Source organism: Branchiostoma belcheri, unplaced genomic scaffold (assembly GCF_001625305.1).
Source record: "Branchiostoma belcheri isolate BF01 breed outbred unplaced genomic scaffold, Haploidv18h27 scaffold1, whole genome shotgun sequence".
Classification (NCBI taxonomy): Eukaryota; Metazoa; Chordata; class Leptocardii; order Amphioxiformes; family Branchiostomatidae; genus Branchiostoma; species Branchiostoma belcheri.
Window position 1 is genome coordinate 3,349,988 of NW_017802379.1, and position 20,869 is coordinate 3,370,856.

The window sequence follows — 20,869 nt, forward strand, 5'->3', positions numbered from 1 at the left end:
TAAATGGGACAGAATCGATCTCTCCTCTGTGTAAATTGCACGAACCACGACCTACGGAAACTGAGCAGAGATGAGTCGACCTTAGCCTGTCTACCAGGCTTCAGGAGACGGCTGGAAAGAGCAGAAATCGGTCAAATAGAGAGATAACATGCCAGGGGAGTTGGTCCGCTAGATAGTGCATAAAAATGTACTATCAAGCGGACCAATTCCCTCGGCATGTTATCTGTCTATTTGACCGATTGAGATTTCTGCTCTTACCATACGCCTCCTGAAGCCTGGTAGAGGCTAAGCCGACCTACCCTGTTATTGATAATGTAGTAATCCGTGACGTCACGCACCGTGGAACACATCATCACTCCACATCACTGCCGCGACAACTGTTCTTATTGTGGGGACAAACCGCTAACACTTGGGAGGGGTGGAAACTAAGCTGGATATTGGACAAGTACCAGTACCCTACAGATCTGAACTATATTTTAAAAAATCATGCCAATTTATCAAGTCAGGTTGTACAGTGTATCAGTAGGAAACTTTGAATTCCTTTTCTTGACCTATTAGTCATGGTGTTATGTTTCTATCAAATACTGAAGTGTATTTAGTAATTCTCTCTTTTTTTAGTAGTTTAATACAAACGTGGAAAAAAGCTATATCAAGAAATTTTCTCCAGTCCCTCCCCTGTATCTTAACTGATCGATCCCTGCTTCCACATTCAAGCCCGAAAAAGAAACATGCCAAATGCGGCTCAGATTCCTAAAATACCCCGGCATGGCTGAACCTACCCCTTACTGTTTTACGGTTCCATCACGTCTAAAGCTACACGTAATACAAAATGTTATTCCAGACAAGTATGTAAGATTGACAAACACGACCGTGACCGCTTTGACCTTTCTTGTCGTCCTACAGCGGTCCCGCCCGAAGCTCTTGTCTCGGGGATGATCATGATCGAACCATTGAGAATGGAGGGGTGCTAATATACCTTCAAATATTTTCTCCACTTTACGTGAAGTTTGATAATCTTTTTCTGACAGAAAACAGTTTGTGAAACTGCGTTGCTTTCATAGAAGGACTCGGGGGGTGACGATTGACCAAACCGTATCATCTTGGAACGCGCCTGCTACAGCTACGATTCTGTTACTGATTATCAAAGTTGTTTAGCAGAAGTTTTTTATATAACAGCGGCGCCGACAGAAGGGGTGGGCCCTGTACAAGGAGAGCGGGCTCAAAATAAGGTCAAACCGGCATAGGCGCGAACCAAAGCGAACACGATCGATATTCCAGAAGTACCGGGCATATGTAGCCCGTTTAAAACCTTCAACTGCAAGAGAGGGTTTTATGGTGACCGGCGTGGGGCCAAAAATTCCAGCGGCGTACCTCTCGTTATCTCCGCTTCAACAACTGCAAATTATTTGGCGAGAGGCGAAAGGGAATCCTCCTGACCGCCCCGGGCGGACAACCCGGCGGGGCAAGTTTGACATTCCTGCCGCCATCGCGAGACTACGGTAACCCCCGATCACGTCATAGACTGTTCCGCGCGCGAGCTGACTTGATCCTTAGTAGTTGGCGCCTGTGTATAGTTGGAGAACGGGTTGTATCCAGGCGGCTGAGCCCTGTTCTGTGTTGTTGCTCGACCGTACCAGGTACGTCGTCTGTTTTTCTGGTAATCGGCTTTGTTGTAGGCTGGTGTTCTAGAGTGTAACGCCAGTTTTTGATCGAATGAGCAGATGTAGTCGTGTAGGACGAGGGCTGGCGTTTGGTGCAGTGTACGGGACCGTCCCCACTGTTCGCACCGTACTGAGGATGACCTAGCTTCTCAGCTGTCGGTACCGGACCATAACACAGCATCGTCAGGCATACAGAACTTTCAGGCCATAATCGTAACCCCGCTCTGTTTATAGAGGTACTAGTAGTGTATCGGTACTAACCAAGGGTTAGGTTTTCAGCACAGGATATACTAGTGCGTTATGTACATGTGTGCGATTTGGGCATATAATATGAGACGACAGGAAATCTTTTGTACGCAAGTGAGCTTTTTCCTCGTAGCATCCTACATGCAAAGGTCTTGTTATTTCAGGAAACGCGTCCTTCCGGCATTGTCTGAGAAGGAAGGGGAAAATATTATGACTTGATCTTTCCATTGCTGATACAACAGGACGAGCACTAAAGGTAAATGGGTATTCTCTTGTCTATTTGTTTACATATAGGCAGTGCAGTGATACGTCCCAGTGCACCTATGGCCAAGCATGTTAGCGTTTTATAGAGTACTATTTATAGGATAAGAGTACTATCTATAGCGGGATTACACCCCAAAATTATAGAGAGTAAACTAACACCGGAGAAAAGAAATTTGAGAATTTTCATCAAGGTTTACTAAACATCATCAAGGAAACTAAGTCGTGCTCAGAATATACATGTGAGCCCAGAGGACAACACAGGGTGTCCTCTGAGCCTTAAACAACGTCTGCATCAATATATCACTTCTGCTGTTAATGGTGTATAAGCTAACTACGGTACAGACAGTGCCCTTTTATTGTTTAATATAACTACAGGCAAGCTAAATTACCGCTGGCAGCGACGGCGCCCGGTAATGTATATATTCTGCAGGGAAATGTGAAACAGTTAATCATTCGGTAATGACACGGATTCCAAGTAATGTGACAGTGCTTACAGGAATGTACGTTCAAACGTTTGTGGTTGATTTTTGACGGGACACTTCTCAGTGATCTTTTAGGCACAAACTGCTACTGATCTTAGTTGGAATTGCATTTTTTTCTAGCCCTCAGATGAGCTTCATAAAGTTTAATATATGGCCCACTGCCGGTTATTTGATAGACGTAAGAAACATACCACGTTATTTGCTGCAAATGAAGATATCTCAGTTTTGATAGCCGCAACTCGGGTGGTCCAGATGTCGCAACGCCGATTTCTGTTAGCTTGGAGAACCAGACTGCTCCAAGGTCCTTCATAGGCTAGCTCATCGGCTATATGGCCAGCATACTCAATGATCCACGGAAGTATTGCCTCCGTTCAGCCCCCTGAGGAAGATGAAGTAAAATTTCATTGGGAGGGCCTTGAGCCGAGGAGCTTGCCAAAATGTATGCCCTAGAAGCAGTCTGGGTTCGAGGCTATTAAGCTGTGCGTGTCCCGCACCCCGACTGCCCGTGTAAGGAGACACCACAAATCGTTTCTTGATAGAGATCGCCTTTTTGGATGAATTTTTGATCCAGCGAAAAGGCCATCTGTGCAAGCTGTTTGGTTGAAGGCGTTTTGAGGTCACCCGATCTATAATAAAAACAATACATTTTCCTCTAACCGATACAGAAATGTGGACAGAGAAAAAGAACGATTTATTTTCATTTTTCTGGCATATCGGGGGTAGCCACCATCTTTCCTTTGGCGCCAGTTCCATACAAAGGTGTCCATCACTGTACGATACGGGGAAAAGATTAAATCCTAAACGTGGCGACTGTAAGTGAAAATCGTTCAGACTCTTTCAGAACGTGATAATCAGAGACTTGCCTCAGTCGATTGGCGGTGAAACATGTTAGTCAACCCGGGCCTAACGGTAATGCGTTTTACACACATACGTCGTACGTTTTTACGGTATGGCTATGAGTAAGTCAGTTTTACGGTGATGTTTTCGGGAGGGACAATCCACTATATTTAATTTATGGAGTGCGGGTTTAATTAGGACCTGCCTAACTTATTAAGGGACAAACCACTAATGGTTGTTGGAAGGGTTTGTCATTGATCATAGCCAAATGACGGCATGTTTGCAGTCATCAAATGCACAGCGCCATTACATGATTGCAGCAGCTGAAAGTCAAATACTACTACCCTCCCCCGCATACGGGCAATTTATACACTCCGGGAAACGTGATAATATCCCAGTACGTCCTGATTGTATCGAGGTTGTCGATCTTTTTCTTTTATTATTTCTAAAAATAACGACAATACATCTATAACTTAGTACAAGTAAGCATTATTCTCCTTTCCTTGAATGGTACTTGAAAAACTATCCCTAAAAGTCGTTCAAGGCCATAAAACATATATGCAAAATACATCATGATCATCATACATTCTGGTGCCTCTATACCAAATCATACTCATCTATACACGACACACTGTCTGGCGTGCTCGTTTTTTAACTCCACTGAGACTAGTGCTAGGAGGGGCGTCAGTCTTCAAAGAGGCTGCTCCGGGCGTCATGCCTCTGAGAATAGCCTTGAATATTCACTTCTGGCCCCCGGTGTGTCTTTTTGTGGATGGAACCCACGGCCTTTATTCATGGGAAGCCATTTCTGAGAATGCCCCCAATTATACCAGGTTCAAAACCCGCATATGCTTCCATGTACTATTAACACACACGGTAGGTGGGTACATTTTCGGTTCTTGCTGTTATCTAGTTAGGGACTGGTAGTGTCTGTCTGCTTCTCACGGTAGTTGACTTTGTGACGTCTTGTTTTGAAATTTCCTCCTCATATCTTCCAGAAACACATGGGAGGCAGGAAGTGTTGCAGGAAGACGGGGTAAAGTCTAGTTCAAGAGACGACATGCCGGTTTCCAAGGATATCGTCAAGCTGGCTGTGGAGATGCCCGGTCGGGTGGCCCAGTTCTTGGACTTCAACCAACGGAGGCCGTTACCGGACATCATCGCTAAGCTGTGCGATCACTGGGGCCTGGAGAGCCCGGAGGAGTACGCCCTGCAGTATTCGGACGGCTCCCAGGCGTACATCACGGAAAAGAACCGCGCGGAGATTAAGAACGGCGCCATCTTGCGCCTGACGACTTCCCCGTCCAAGACGGTCCGAGAAATCCTCGTCCTGCCGACCAAAGACGCCTTGATGAAGCTAGCGCGCGGTTCGTCTGACACGACATTCGCCACGGAATTCGTGTACCGCAATGGCGTGCCCTTGTTAGTTGACATGGTGGTAGAGGGCACAGCTACGGGAGAGGCATTAGCTTACATACTGACAGCCTTTCTGCAGTTCATGGACCACGGCATCCTTCCCTGGAAGCAATTCAGCGACGACTTTATACGGAAGATCATCGGGTACGTCCTAAGAAGCACCCCGGCCGAGGCTATGATTCTGCAACGATCTCTCGCTATCTTGGAATGTGCTATATTAAGTAGCGAAGATCTCTACAAAGGTATGTGTCATCGAAAGGAGGAGAAAGATGCAATTAAAACCGATTACGATTAAAAGGGATGATTGAACGAATGAATGAATGGATGGATGGATGGATGGATGGATAGATGGATGGATGCATGCATGCATGGATGGATGGATGGATGGATGGATGGATGGATGGATGGATGGATGGATGGATGGATGGATGGATGGATGGATGGATGGATGGATGGATGAATTATCAAGCGCAAAGATCAAGTTAACGTTTGCAATAGCAACCCATGTAACCGTTGTTCGAATGTACCAAACCCATATCCAACCCATCACCATACAAATCCACACTCGGGGCTGTCGCAAACATGTACATCTTGCGTAAAACAAAAGAAAAGCCTTCAGCTCCCTTCTAATGGTTTTCTGTACGTTTTGTATTGTAGCGATTTCCGCGCAGATCACAGTGGAGGAGATTACCCTGCACTTTAAGAGCCCTGTCCCGGAGGTCCAGCTGAATGCCGTGGCTCTCATTAACGCCCTGTGGCTCAGGTAAGGACCTCGGCTCCTGTCAGTAACACAGCCGTTACCATGGTAACGATGGTAACCATGGTAATGATGACGCCAGGGATCACCGTTGTTGAAATAACCGGTACTCAGTGTGGGGCAGCTGGAGGCACTGTTAAGCCTTAGAGATAAGAAAATCGCCCAGGAAGGGATTTTGGTAAAGGTTGTCGGACTGCAAAGTGAGAGAGGGGCGTTTATAAGCCTAAGATCTTTTAACGCGAGGCCTTTTCTGGGACCTTTTGTTGAAATGTCACGACGTTTCGCAGAACCAGTTTTAGACAAAGTAGATTTCTGGAGAGGAGTATTATTTCATACAGAACAGGCTATTTCTATTCAATCTGAGTGGCATTGAACTTCAGACCTGTACGTGGGCTGAGAGAAATCAGTCGTTGGTTGTTACTATGTATATGGCTTGTATCGTATCATGATTTACGGTGTTTTGCAGTTGGGGTGACTAGTACTAGGTCCATTATCCAGTTACAGTATATCGTTATTTCTTCAAATATTTCCACGTGTGTAATTTGAGATACACTGATGTGGACTCTACTAGAAGGGACTATACATGCAGTTAAGGGACCAGATCGTTCTTAGCTCTAGAAAGAGGGCGTTAAGCCTTCGGCTACGTATATGGGGAGCTTCATGCGTCAAACCATTAAAACTCAAACTCAAACACACTTATTGGGAAGAGAAGGTATGACCTGGTCAAAACTACTAATGACCTGGGAGTACTTAGCTGAAAGCGCAAGCCGTAGTGAATACACAATTCTCTACTGCATGTACTAAGAACTATACTTTAAACTAGACAGGCAACATTTGCAAATAAAGCAAATGCTTAATGTTTATCTTCACATATGGTCTGCTCTGTTAATTCTTACTCAAATACATTCATACATATGGTCAGACAGGAGTATAAATCCCTCCTACTATAAAATTGCAACATTATGTAACCCAACATTAGTCAGTTACCATGGTGAGAGACGTCAACAAATCAGGTCATTGACCAGGTCAGAGGTCAGTGTTTGGAACGAAAGAAGAGGAATTGAAACAATTCCTTCGGTAAACATAAAAAACACCATGCGTCCTCAATTTAGGATGACCTCTTTGATTTTTTTTCTTTACCATATATGTCTCTAGGTCCTCCAAAGTCAAGGCCCGAGAGATCGGTGAGACGCTACAGTTCAAGTACATCCGAGCGGTCATGCTGAACTACATCATCAGAGGCAGACGGGAGGTGTCCTCGGAAATGGCTCACCAGCTCCACGTGCTTCAGGTCCTCATGATGAACCTGAACGAGGACCGGATGTACACCAAGATCAACCCGAGCGACACCGCACACTTGGAGAAGCTGTACGAACTCTCCCACATCGCCTTCGGAAGAGACAGCGATTCGGAAGCGTTCGGCTCCTCATCGAACCCTGGCGGAAACGCACGAACACAGGCGAGGAAAGGCCGAGGCGTCTCCGACAGAGCGCAACTCGAGTTCAAGAAACTGGGATTCTCGAATCTCGCCAATCCGTTGATGGACTTCACAAAGAGACCGCCAGGGGTCCTTGCGTTGGATTGTATAGTCTACTTCGCCGCGAATTATCCGGACTCGTTTACCAGGCTTGTGTTGGAGAACTCGTGTAGGCAGGACAACTACGTGTGTCCGTTCGCACGGACGTCCATTGATATGACCAAACTGCTGTGCAAGATGCTTAAGATCGGAGAACTCCCCTCCGAGACGGGAACGGAGTATTACCCCATGCTGTTCACCCAGGAGAGCCCCCTAGAGGAGTTATTCTGTATCTGCATCCAGCTGCTGAACAAGACCTGGAGAGAGATGCGCGCTATGGATGAAGACTATGACAGGACGACGTTGAACATTATAATGAACAAATTACAACAAAGCAGAATGATACAAATATTTAGCATCATAGGTGCTATACATGTACGTATCAGATAGATATTCTTTTGCAGATGTAAGCTGAAGCTGTCAGCCAAAATATGAAAATCTGTATGTGTAAAGGCATTTTCGTATCAACTTAGGACAGAATTAACTGCAAAAACACAGAAATTGTTCTTCACAAAATAAATATCTGTATGTACTTGAAGACCCTCAAATCGAATCAACTCCAGTGTGTCTTTATACTAACCGTCTAGCGACTATTCGTTTAGAGATAATACCGTTAATGCCTCTCTGTTGTCCTTGTCAATCGACCCTCCGGCGTCCCATCGCTCTTTTCTTCTCGTGCTCTCATCTCGAGTCTTCTCGAGTTCTTTGAGTGAGGACTCACAAGGCAATCGTAACAAAAGCACTCCAGAGAAGTTCTTTGTATGGCCGACAACAAAAGCACATTTCTGACAAACCGTATTTACTCCTCTCAGCACTTATCGTAGTAAATCTTCAAAGCAAGGGGCCAGCTCTCCAAATCCGAATGATCGTAAATGTAGCATGGAGGCCGCTCGAGGCTACTGTAAGAATTTCTGCTACCGAATTTGGCTCTCTAACGTAGGATAAAGCATCTCGAAATGCCTGTGTTTATTCATTATACCGCTGGGAATATCTTCCTTTAAAACTCTAAAGTGGTTAGAATCTAGCAGGTAGATTGCATCGTATGCTTCCAGCCCTACGCAAGGGTTTGCATTGATAGGTGTACACATCGATCATTCGTACGATGGGAAAAATAAATTTAAACCCACTGCGGTTTCTTCCACGTGTGTCTCGCAGGTTATGGACGTGGTGAGAGAGCAGATGACACTGGCACTGTCAGAAAAACCTGACACCATGGACCGCTTCCGGGCCATCTTACAGGAGCTGGACTATCACCAGATCATCAAGATCCTCCAGGACAGGAGAGCCTCCATGTTGGAGACGAACACGGATCTGGAACCTTTCTGTGAGCTTCGGGAGGACAAGCGGCCAGAGGTATGTGCGTATGAGGGTGTCAAAGGAGGAGGTAGCCTGGGTGCCATCCTCCGCAGTTTCCGCCCACTCCCTAATGTCGCTGGTGCCCATTATTGATGATAACTAAACATGCGAAATCATGGAGAAACCAGCCAGTTTGCCTTGACTGCTGCTGGATGATGTTTTTGTTTGACATAAATTGTGCCATGTGCCACCCTCCCCACATGCATGCAGTCACCACAAAACTGAAGATACTTACAGCATTTGACATTAAAATATCTCGACTAAAATTTGTGTCTGTCATATTGCGAGGCGACCCTCTTCAAAAGGTGACCACCTGTCCAAGGTGACCACTTTTCTTCGGTCCCCTACGCAGCCGACTTGGACAGATTTCATTGTATTATAAAGTACGATGCTTAACGTTATGTTTTTATGATGATGATAGTAATAGGAACCTGTAACGAAGTCATATTGCTGAAGACCATTAAAACGCGGCTCATGTTCCGTCGTTATATCAGATTTACCATACGGAAATCAAGTGTCGCTTAGAGATAAGATTTGAATTAAAATCGTCGGGTATCATATTTTTGAGATATTGAAACTGGTCTTCTCTAATATACAATACGAATGCTAAGATATGACTTGCCATCGCTTTGTATTTCATGTTAAATTTTGTGATCAAATGTGATACAAACAGTATGAAACGCTCGGCACGTAACAACAAATTGTTCTACCGACAAAAATCGATGGAAGTCATTTTCTCCTCTTTTCCACCGTGCCTCGTTTCTTAGTAATTATGTATTCAGGTCGCATTAGTAGACGGTTACAACAAAAGAAGAAGCTGAAAAATTAGATCGACATCGTGGTCCACCGGGTCGGGACAATTCTTTTTGAGAGCCTGACCTTTGCTTTTGTCACTTTGATAAATCCATCAGTGGCACTGGTTCTGCCTGACAGGCCTTTAATGAATGAACTGCTGTGCCATCTCATGTTGAACGGGCCGGGGGCGGTTCACTACTGCCATAGAACAGGGTTGCTGCAGCATCTACTCAAAATGGCACATAAAATGCATTCTCTTGGCGACATCATTTCGGCATCGTTTTTGGGGGCGCCTCTGGGGCGTGTGCATTTACTGTCGAGTGCGTGGTTTTTTGGTGACTTTAACGTCTTTTTTTTGTCCAGGTATTAGACTTGGTCAGAAAACATCGTCTCAACGCCTTGGTCGAAGGGACCATCTTCAACAAGGTGACGACTAGAAGGTCCAAGGACAAGTTTTGGTACTGCCGCCTAGCGCCTAACCACAAGTGCCTACACTGGGGCGACGTCCCCGACTCAGCAAAACCGCCACTTCCTGTAGAAATGCTGCCGGAGATGCTACCTGTTTCCGACATCAAGGGGCTGGCCGTTGGTAAGGAGTGTCCGCATATCATGAAGGAAGGGAAGAAGGAGAAGAAAGAGAGCTTAGCGCCGCTGGCCTTTTCAGTCCTGTACGACCCCGATGCGTCTTTGAACTTTTTGGCGCCAAATGACTACGTGTACGACCTGTGGACAGACGGGATCAGGGCGCTTCTCGAACAGGAAATGACGTCAGAGCTTGCGCAGAAGGACATGGAGATCCTTCTGGGGATGGAGATGAAGTTGGCCCTGCTGGACACAGAGGGAATCCCCGTGCCCAACCAGCCACCGCCCATTCCGGACGATCCCACGGACTACAACTTCTGTTGCGAGTGATAATTCCAATTTGCCAACTTTATGATCTGATGTTAAGCAATATGAAGTCTTGAAAAAAATCACGGACAGAAATAAAACTTGGTCGACCAATTCTTCAGTCTTCGTCAGGTATTCTGACCCACCTTCAAGTCAAGTGACTTTCAGAAAACGTGATGTCGGGAGACATGATGTTGGTTAAAGTCTTGGTTAGACTTTGCAATATAGTCAACACCCGATATTCAACGTTCCGAAAACATGTAGTCTTGTACCTGTACTAGATGTCTCATGTGTATGAAAGTGCAAAGTTATATCAACGGCGCTTTTGTCGAATGTCATTCAAATGGCTCATTAACGTTTGATACAAAAAATATTTTTCCAAGTGTTGTAGTGACGGGTTGCAATGGAGGCATGCTTGTCGCACATGTTGAAATGACTTCCCATTCTCATGACCGAGGCTGAGGCAAATAAAACGGTTATTGGAGGTGTTGTTTCTCTTCAATTTTAGATCTTTAAGTTTTCAATTTCTGTCGTTCGTTCCTAGTAATGAAACTTCATGACGGGTTACCAGATACATGAAAACGTTTTGGAGGTTGTCACATACCATCACTAAAAGTAATATTGGTTTTGTGAAGTAAAACATAGAATCCGTTTGATGGTGGAGGGGGGTCTTGTGCAAATTTCTGTATGATTACATGTCCTTAGAAAAGGACTATTGCCCTCAACCTTCTGAACGGACTAGCCCATGCACACACCACATATACACGCTCACTAATACATCTCAGAGTTACAAGTAAATAAACAAAAATGGATCGATTTCTTTGCCCATTTATTGATATGCATATGATCTTGTCACAAGTACATGTAAATCTTTCAATATATGAATCTTTGGACGTTCATCACAAAGTCATAGACGAAGGAGCCTTTGTATTAAATTTCTTATAATATTTCAATTAATTTCCACCGCTAGTACAGCCAACTCATGACAATACGAAGTTGTTTGTTGGCAGAGTGTACAACGATACTTTAGTGTCTATGAGAGTATAGACGGCTTTAAGTGGTCGGTCTCGAACACCGTGGTGTAGAGCTGCTGGTAGCGGCGCAGGTAGTAACAGGACACCGCCGCCGACAGGAAGATCACCCCGAGGCACACCATCAGGACCCCGAGCACGGGAGGGGACACAACCGCCGAAAACGCCTCTTTCCAGTCGCCATGGGCTGGATTTAGAGAAGTAAATAAACAAGGCGATGAGAGATGGTAGATTTTACATGTACTGATTTGATTCTCTCCAGTCCTATATATGTAGTAGCAGCACTGACAATGTATGGTAATGTACTGTGTACTATAGTACCCTGGAAATAATGACTACCCGCTGAATATCTTACATGGCTTGCACAAACAATAATAGTGTCGTACAGAGTGTTACTACCTTGTGCGGTACTTGTGTGTATCGCTGGGTACACAACTACGTGCGTCCAGGTGTATATCCACAGTTGCTTCAGAAACTTTTGAGGCGTAAAAGACTACGTAGTTACCTTGACGGTTGTTATTATGTCCTCCGTCGTCCCTGATGATCTTGACCGGGCCGCTGGTCACCTCGAAGCGGTGCAGTTTGTCCATCACGTCCGCGTCTCGCCTCTTCCTACCCGTGCCGCAGCTCGCGGGCGCGGTGGCGCAGTACGAGCTGGTATCGGCTGCCGCACACACCACCACGTCACAGTGGATATACAACTGTTGTAGAAAATAGGACAGATTACGGTCAATGTTGTAAGTCTCGTACGAGACAGAAAAGGGTATCTCCAAAGATGCAACATTTAGCATCAATTTCTTGGATATATTACGTCTTACATTTCGTACTTGGTTTTAACTTTGTAAACAGTTTTCCCAACTGCACAGTTGTGTTTGTCCAGATGCAAGAACGTTTAGGAATCAATGAAACTACTTACTATAACTTGTGAGCTTACAGGTCGTTTCGCTACTCGTTTCGCCACATGTTGCAAAGTCACTTCGCTACATGGCAAACAGAACGTACCGTTGAGTAGTCCGCAAAGCGGAACACCACGATGCCGAAGTTCTCCTCCCGTGCAGCTCGGGCAGCGTCCGCCGGTTCGTACCAGGTCAGGAGAGGGTCTACGTTACAGCTGAACGGAGAAACGAAATACAACATTTAGTCAACGATTTTACAGTAAAGTGTTCACATGGCCCCTAACCTGATGTTTAACCGAAAAAAGTGCGTATACCTAGCTGTGCTAGTAGATCTAGAATCAATCACCTAAGTACATGCAAAAGTGGAGGACGTGAATTATATTGGTCCGTTGAGCCTGATCTTATTATTGTGAGCGAACGCCGTCAAACGTATTGCTGGGGAACTGTCACCACTTGGTCAAACTGACCCGGAGTTACGTACCCGTTCTCGCGGATGGTGTAACTGGGCGAGCTGTCCCACTCGACTCCGGGTGTCGCCTTGCAGTTGTCCGCAAAAAGCACGAGGTCCGTGTTGGTCGAGACTAGGTGGACGCCGATGAACATCTCTTGGTTAGGATGGTAGGACACGGGATAGCTGGTGAAGGCCGTGCTGGATTCCCAAACATAAATGTCAAAGTCAAAACAATCCTGTCGATCGACACCAAACAGAATAGGTTTTGCAATCGCAAACCTGTTATCAAATATAGAGAAGGTCTATCAGTATGATATAGCTTACCCATACTTTTGAATTCACTTTACCCTCGAATGCGCACGTGCACGACGGTCGAGTGAAGTTTTAATGGTTGAAGAAGCCTTATTGAGAGTTTCCTTTTTTTTTTTTACATTTTCACAAAGCAAACTTGTTTTCCTATCTGTTTTGTAGGTTGACATGTGTTCCTTGACCTTGTATACTCACCTGAAGGTGTTGTCGGTGTAGAAGTCGAAGGAGAACTCGAACTGGCCGCTGCTCCTCCTGCCGAATACGGACCCCATCAGCGCGCTGAACCGTTTCCCGGTCACCACCGTGTTACTGTCGTACGCACACTCAACCTTTCCTGTACAAAACAACGGTTTATTTGCGGCAAGTCCAAAAAAACTGTTAAATGTAGGGGTGCTTCTGAAATATTACATTTGACCACAAAAACAGTTACTGTAAAAACAATACGGGCATCATGGGCATGCCTGACAGACGACGTGTAAAATTACATGCCGATTAAACAAAGGGAACCGTGTGTTTTATACCTGCGAACGCTAAAAACCATGGCCAACTGGCCACAATACCCCTGCAGGAGGCATACCTTCACGGAGTAAAAACGTTTTCAAAGGAATTATTTCAATCCGCTTTATTTCATTTAAGAGTATTGGTACAGTTTATACATGTATTTCAGGGGGTAGAAATGCATCTTAAAACCAATGACAAGTTTGCTTACCATCCACACTGTTGCCTCGGATGGCGGTGCTTGCAAACTCTGTATGGATCTCATTCTCGTATACAAGCTCGTCTCCCTGGGTCTAATATGAAAGGACAGAACAAAAACAAATTTGAGAAGGTCACGAGTTTAGATTTCTATCTAGAAGCGAATTAAATATTTTCAGATTAAGTAAACCAGTAAGACCACTGCCAAGAGGGTTTTTATTACAGTAGATCCGTTCGACTTTCTGTACGTGTTACAGAAGCGCCTCCTGACGTACCGTCATGGTAGTGCCACACTCCTGAAATCCGGTAGTGATGCTGACGGAGTCTCCGGAGACCACCGGTAAACATGGAGCACTCCGGTACCGGATATCAGCTGCGTTCACGCCGGTAATCTCAGACAACGGAATTGTAACCTGAAAAGAAAAGATGTACATTCATGGAAAAATTTGGAGATGACATCCCGTCCCGTCCCGTCCCAGTACATTCAAAGTTCAACAGGTGGTTTTTGTACGTACTGCAATCGCACTATATGTAGACGAATTATGCTGATCAGTAACTTTCTTTAAACTTTAGAGTAAAGCGAGTCTATGACTGGAAAAAATGACGTCCGAAGAAATCTGAAATGTGGCAAGGAGAGTGGAAACGACAGCTCAGTTGCTGCCGCCATGACGTACCGTGATGCTGGTAGGAGAACAGGTTACCACGATAGCGGTGACGGGCATGGTGGGGAGCGCGCCCGGGGCTGGCGTGCCGACGACCCGCACTGTCGCGCTGGGTGCCGCTGCCGTGGTCGCTGGAGGTGGAGCTGTCAGTTGGGAGAAGGAACAAAGTGAGAGGTGGCCAATCTTCGGTGTTACCAGTACAATGCACACTGTCGGGATTCACCGTGCGGACGGGCGAAGAGGTACCCTCCAAGCAGAGGTTGGAGGCAAGATTGTTACGTTTCAAAGTATGCCCCGTTTTTTCCTGTCAGCTGTTGGGGTGGGGGTAGCGACAGAAAAAAAGGCGGCAATATACGAAAGGTATCTTCCTCACCAACCTCTGCTTAAAGAGTACGAGCAGGAAGAATCTTGTACAGTTGGTAATTCGGAAGGGGCGAAAAGGTAGAACCTTGTACAATTGGTAGGAGGGAATTGGAAGGAAGGAAAACTTACCAGGCGGGGCGGTGGTGACCGGCGCGGGGACGTAGAACTTGCAGGTGAAACTCCAGGTGCCTCCGGCGGTCTCGTACGCGTCGCTCTGCACGCCGGCCCCGGCCCCGCACCCCGTCACCCCCTCCAGCGCGCCCGTCTGCATGGCTATGGTGTAGGTGCCCAGCGGCTGGAAGGTGTTGGCCGGCACGTCGAAAACGTAGGTGTTGGACTGGGCCGGCGCGGGCTGCCCGTCGGGAATCTTCGTGTTGTGTTTGTAGAACTCCGCGTTGGTGGAGTCGTAGAAGATGATGAAGGTGTCAGAAGTCGGCGGTAGAACCTTAGGAGAAAATAAGTTTCCGATGTTATCAGTGAAGCACACCATTTCGAGCTCCCATTAAAATATATGGTAAACATCTAAGAAACGATCTGTCAAAAATCACCTACTTGAGTGTTCAACTATTGACAACTCACATTGACAGGGAACCTCGGCATCCAAGTTGTCCATATTTAGCCCAAAATTCTTATTTTTGAATCGGCACAAACCCTCCAGCTCCAAAATGCCAGCAATTACTAGTAGCAAGTCTGATTTGCAAGATATGCAAAAAAAAGGCTGTTTACAGTTGGTTTGGATCATGCAAAATGGACCTTCTGCGCCTGCTCGTAATGGTAGCCTTTGTCCTATAGACGATGGCAGGTATCGACTTCTGGGCACCTTTGACCACTCGTGACGTCACAAATCCCTGAGACGTTTGTGTGCGTGTTTTCCTGGTAGGTACTTACCAGCTGGTCGAACGTGGCGCTGAACCGGAGGGTCGTGTCACAGGGATAGTCTGTCGGGGCCGTGCCGGGTGTAGGGATCAGCGTGGGGGCATCGACAGCAGGCGGGGTGATGCTCCCTAACAGGAAAAAAAACAACGTCAAACCTCAACAGGACATGTTGTTTCTGAACCTAGCTGCAGATTACAATCTCCAGTTTCGAGTAGCTGTTTCAAGAAACTAAACTTTAACTAAACTTTGCCATGGTGGAAGGAATCGTAAATTATAGCATGAAGTCTTATCCGAAGCTCCAGAACTCATCTGTTACCAATTTCAGTAAACTTAGAGGTTTAACGAAAACGTTAGCGCACACTTGTCAGCAATGATTACCATAGAATTGCTTCCACTTTTGAAGCCTCTTGATCTACGTTTTTGTCAACGAGAGTGAAAACTATTTTTGAGGGGGCTAGGTAAGCAACGATGAGCACAGTACCTCCGACCATGAGAGAGACGCATGTCCTGTCCGACTGCACTGCGTTGGAGTCCTCGGCGTAGAAACAGACGATGTGGGGTCCGCGCTGACCGGGCGCCGGCGTCCACGTGATGGTTGTGGATGAGATGTCACCAGTGACGGTCAGGGCGCTCTTCGTCATGCCCTTTGGTCCGAGAACATTAATCTCTGCAAGGCTGATGAACAACAAAGTTGTTTCCTTACTACGTCGGTAATACGCCAAAAACAGTTACTGTAAGCAGCTAGATAAACACTGACGAAAGGTAGTGGATGCTGCCCGAAACGTCTGACGGTCTGACCGTTTCCAAAATCGTATCCAGTTGCTTAAGCAACCTTTTTGGCGTATGTTTCATTACCGTGAAACATACTATATGTACCTTCAGATTTTTTTCCTTCTTACCTATCCTATAGAAAATACTGAAAATGATTATTGAAAATTACAAGTGTAGCTATAGTTATGTGAACAGCAAGGTGAAGTACGTAATGGTTTGAAAACTTTAGATAAAGAATCTATCAAACAACTAAACTGGAATAATGCGTTGCGTCTATGATAGTCATATTTATAGAAAATCATTCTGATGCGATTTCAAATTTCTCTACAAAATACGTTGACAACATTTACGAAAACGAGGGGGGAACAAAAATGGCGTCCATAGTTCATGAAGAAGTTCTTAGTTCAAGTCTTACGTGGCAGGTGCTACAGGCTGAGCCTCGACAGTCATGGTGTACTCGACACTGTCCGGGATGGGCAGGCAGGTGTCCTGGGCCGGGGTGGCACCGGTCAGTATGGGCTCCGAGCCGCAGAGGACACCAGGGTCATTTTTGACTAGAATGTACATATAAATGCAACGTTATACGTTAAATACATCTACTATGATAAAACTCGGCTAGGCTAGGCTAGGCTAGTCGCTATCGCGAGAATGCTTGTCACAAATCTCGCGGGATTAAGTCTCGCGAGAATGATTGTATTTTAACCAACAATCAACAGCATGTCAAGCCAACATTGTATTATCTATGGTCCTTCTGACTTCGTACACAAAGCATCTCCGGTTGTGAGAATCGAAGCAAAACTAGCTGTTCAAACTGAAAATGCAGCTACTATCAATAGACCGATCCTGAAGCCCCACCCACCTCGGTCAAAACATCCAAATGCAAATATTTGACGGAAATGCAGTCACTCACTGGTTAAACTTCTAATTGTGATGGACATTCTGAATCGGCCTATAAGGTCTCACGATCTAACAAGGTTGTCATATTATACAGATGGTTACCTTCTATCAGGAACTGGAGGGGTACGCTGCTGAGGGCTTGTGTTGTCGGGACTTCCTGGTTATGACGGAAGATGGTCTGTACGGGGAAGTCTTCAACCATGACGGCAACCACGAAGAACAGAGAAGTCCCCGAACTGATGGTGATGGAGGCCGGGCCGTTGTACGAGTACGAGCAGTCCTGAAAGGCCATTATCAATGAATCGGCAATCAATGAATCTTTATTTGCATGTTCATGCCTATGGGGCTAAATGCCTACATCAGTATGATGTTACTCGTGTATCATACCGATTAACATTAAGTAAATAGGATAGGATAGAAGAATAAAAGGACGTAGGTATACCGGCATATACAGATACAGCTGTCGCCCATATACTCGACTACACATTATCATTTGTGCAGGTAGAATACACGATTTGGTTAAACATTAGGTGAAATACCGTCTTAGTCGCGACGTTTACATCAGTTGAAATGTTTTAATTTCATAGAATTCCTAGAGAAAAAGAAGCTAAGTACTTTCATAAAAACGATATCTAAGAATATAAAGGGGGGATTACAAATACTTCTGTGACCGCAAGTCGCTGTAATATCCATCTGACGTATAAAGTATGAGGATGATTATGACCGAGTCACCGTACCTCGTTCAGTACCAGGCCGGGGAACTGGTCACACGCCTCGCCGCACTCCGTCGCTCCCTGAGCGAAGCGGCATTTCACCGTGTCTCCGTCGATGTCCGCCACAGCCAGCTTGCCCGCGGGGTAGTCCGGTGCCAAGCACCCGTTTGTGACACTGAGAGAAGCCAAAATTTAAGTATTATTTACGAGTAAAAGTCGTACATTCTCAACAGTAACGCTTTCTGCTATCTGACTATTATGACCCGAAGGCTGTGTTAAGGGCGTTCTAGATTCTGCTCTTGTATCACCATATTTGTCAGTGACGAGGGCCTGCATGGGGGTAATGATTATGAAATACGCAAAATTTTCTTCCCCGGTTACGAATTACGTTAAATTCTCGGCTGACTACGCTATACGAATAATTACGTGTTCCAGCTAAAGTACTAGTTACGAATCAAGTTTATTTTTGGCTGCTGCCTAAGGTTTATGAAGATTATAAAGCCCTGATTACGACTTACGAAAAAGGGCATACAGGCCCTCTTTGATTCCTACTGTCACTTCTGACGCAAACGTACCGAAAAGCTATTCGAAGTTACCAGATTACGCATGTGTAATAACGGAAAGGCTGCGGCGGCTCACCGAATGGTTGTTTGCATGCTGGTGGCTGGAGCGTGGTTGCCTTTGCCGGTGTCTGACCTGAACCCGAGGTCTACAGTCGTCCTCAAGGAAATCAGGGGGTTGTGAAAGACTCCCGTCTGCTGATTCTGGATCTGCAGCCAGCAGCAACTTTCATAGCTGTGGGGAAAAAAGTACAGCGTTGCACACGGTAAGGGGCGACACCCGGCGACATCAATCTGAACTCCATGAATTATCTCAAAAGATACGTACACCGTCAAGACCAGAGGCCTGGACGCAAAGATTTCGCAGGCGTTAACGTAGCGTTGACAAAACGGGAGGATTGCCATTCTAATTAGTACAAAAGAAACATTACCCAACGACGTATGTGTCCTCTGTGGATCTAAAATCGTGAGCGAAGGAGTTGAAAGCCTTTGCCCAGTTTTGACCTACGTTGAATTCGGTACAGTAGTAGTCCTGAAAAATAAAATCGACACATTCATATCCACTAGGCAGTATTGATTGCCGTTTTATTATCGTAAGTTAACGTTATCATCTTGCATGAATGAGTTGTCTGAATATAACCGTTTTATATATAAACTCCCAACCTTGTTCATTAGAAACATCCCACCGCTGCCACCATTTTTAACTTACCGGAAACCACCAATGTACAACCATTCTCTCACCTGATTGGCCAAAAAGACGGTACCGGATGACGCACATCCGGACACGCACTCCCAGGGGTCCTCATTGGTCGTGACAAGGGTTTGACCCTGGAGAGCAGCTGTGTCACATCCGGTTCCGGTCGCACTCGTCTTCTTCCAGCCAAGGTTGAACCTAAAAACGGCCTATGTGGCACAACACGATAAAGTCATTTGTATCCTAAAAATACCTCCGCCTCACAGGCGTTGCCAAAAATACTCCATGAACTCAAATGGATAGACACACGGCTGAGATTTGTTTTTTGAGGAATCTGTCAAACCAAGAAGCTGTAGAATGTCCTTGGTCAAACTTACGGAAGTTTCGGAAGGAGCGTCCAGAGGCAGCCAAGAGATGGTTCCCCCTCGGAAATGCGAGCCCTCGGCGAGAGGGATGACAAATGTAGACACCAGGATAAGCAAGCTTTGAATGGACGCCATGATGCTGTACAGGAAAAAAATCAACATGTGTAAAGAAACGTGGTTTTGCTTGTTTTTTTTTCTTGGAATCCCACGATCATGATGATTATTCTGGCATATTCATTTTCACTTGAGCGAAGTGAGGAAAGTCGTATTAAGTGGGTATTAAAGGGCACAAGGTTGGTGACTTGTCAGGACTCGAACTCGGGACCTGTTGGTTCTGAGCCGAATGCTCTGCCGTTACATGCTATTCAACTGTTACTCCTTATTTTTGTAGTTAACATGGTAATAAAAACGTTCCATTCCAGTATCGAGATGTATCCCTTTCAGAGCAAATATACTCGCATCCGTAACAGAAAAGCCGAAAAAGTTTGAAGTCAGTCTATGGAATCCTATCAAGTCGCCACGTGGTTACCCCTCACCTTCATATTTTATACAGTCTACAACCAATAAACCACTACCAATAGATGCAGACAAGTACATACACACATACATACACGCTGTATTCTAATTACGAAAAAGAAATATTAAGTTCTTCCTCCATGCACAGGGACAAGCTTACCATTGACACTAGCTCCTGGGTACTGCAGCCTTCCCTAACCGTCTCTTCACCAGAAATGAGGCCCCACGCCGTTTTAACCGCCAGTACAGGCACCTTTACAGCTGTTTCCACACACCTGAGCATGCTGCACGTGTATTCAAATAGCAGGTCGTACCACTAAACAATGGGGATGGTTCTACATAACAAGTTAACTCGATGCGTGCTGTGTATGTAACATTAAATAAATCTGCGAAGACAAACGTATACTCTTTTGAAATCTTTTGAATCATTTGAGTAGAAAATATCTTGGTCTACATGTAGCACTATGATTTAGTACTAGAAATATGATCACCAAATAACAGGTTCACTTGGCCGTTAATCTAATTCAGCTGTTAATAAACATCAGTCATTGGTAGATTTTAATGAAATTAGAATTTTGATAACATTAAAATCTAAGTAAAAAGGAAAATGATCAACTAATTTTCTCCTCAAAAAAGTATTTGCAATGAATAATGAAATAATATAATGCACGTTTCAACTGATATTGTGATCTATGTGTAGCCTTATATTATTGTACGGTCTTCTGAGAAATAATGTAACAAGAGATATTGGTGTAGTAATGGATATAGACGCATGGCGGCACTTTTGAGAA

The 20,869-nt window shown here is 45.3% G+C and overlaps 2 protein-coding genes across 2 annotated transcripts; one reads left to right on the forward strand and one right to left on the reverse strand.

Moving 5' to 3' along the window:
* Positions 1-1,748: 1,748 nt before the first annotated feature.
* On the forward strand, positions 1,749-10,415 carry LOC109468235 (engulfment and cell motility protein 2-like). The gene is made up of 7 exons (XM_019766490.1): positions 1,749-1,897; positions 2,072-2,163; positions 4,489-5,148; positions 5,564-5,669; positions 6,819-7,534; positions 8,393-8,592; positions 9,754-10,415. The coding sequence occupies exons 3-7, from the start codon at positions 4,551-4,553 to the stop codon at positions 10,300-10,302; spliced, it is 2,169 nt and encodes a 722-aa protein (XP_019622049.1). The 5' UTR covers positions 1,749-1,897; positions 2,072-2,163; positions 4,489-4,550; the 3' UTR covers positions 10,303-10,415.
* Positions 10,416-11,090: 675 nt separating this feature from the next.
* LOC109468121 lies at positions 11,091-20,301 on the reverse strand. Its single transcript, XM_019766366.1, has 19 exons — positions 20,239-20,301; positions 19,575-19,701; positions 19,245-19,406; positions 18,935-19,035; positions 18,583-18,738; positions 17,968-18,118; positions 17,333-17,510; positions 16,749-16,887; positions 16,044-16,237; positions 15,575-15,690; positions 14,816-15,131; positions 14,336-14,466; positions 13,937-14,074; positions 13,675-13,756; positions 13,161-13,299; positions 12,687-12,854; positions 12,312-12,420; positions 11,815-12,010; positions 11,091-11,496 (listed from the first exon to the last, which is right to left on the reverse strand). Exons 2-19 carry the CDS (start codon positions 19,695-19,697, stop codon positions 11,312-11,314), a joined length of 2,784 nt encoding a protein of 927 aa, XP_019621925.1. The 5' UTR covers positions 19,698-19,701; positions 20,239-20,301; the 3' UTR covers positions 11,091-11,311.
* Positions 20,302-20,869: the final 568 nt, after the last annotated feature.

Coding starts and splice junctions, on each gene's coding strand:
- LOC109468235 (XM_019766490.1), top strand. CDS start 4,551: ATGCCGGTTTCCAAGGATATCGTCAAGCTGGCTGTGGAGATGCCCGGT. Junction 5,670..6,818: donor ATTAACGCCCTGTGGCTCAG/GTAAGGACCTCG, acceptor ATATGTCTCTAG/GTCCTCCAAAGTCAAGGCCC. Junction 8,593..9,753: donor GGGAGGACAAGCGGCCAGAG/GTATGTGCGTAT, acceptor TTTTTTGTCCAG/GTATTAGACTTGGTCAGAAA.
- LOC109468121 (XM_019766366.1), bottom strand. CDS start 19,697: ATGGCGTCCATTCAAAGCTTGCTTATCCTGGTGTCTACATTTGTCATC. Junction 19,036..19,244: donor CCGTCTTTTTGGCCAATCAG/GTGAGAGAATGG, acceptor TTTATTTTTCAG/GACTACTACTGTACCGAATT. Junction 12,011..12,311: donor GCTTTGCGGACTACTCAACG/GTACGTTCTGTT, acceptor TTTCTACAACAG/TTGTATATCCACTGTGACGT.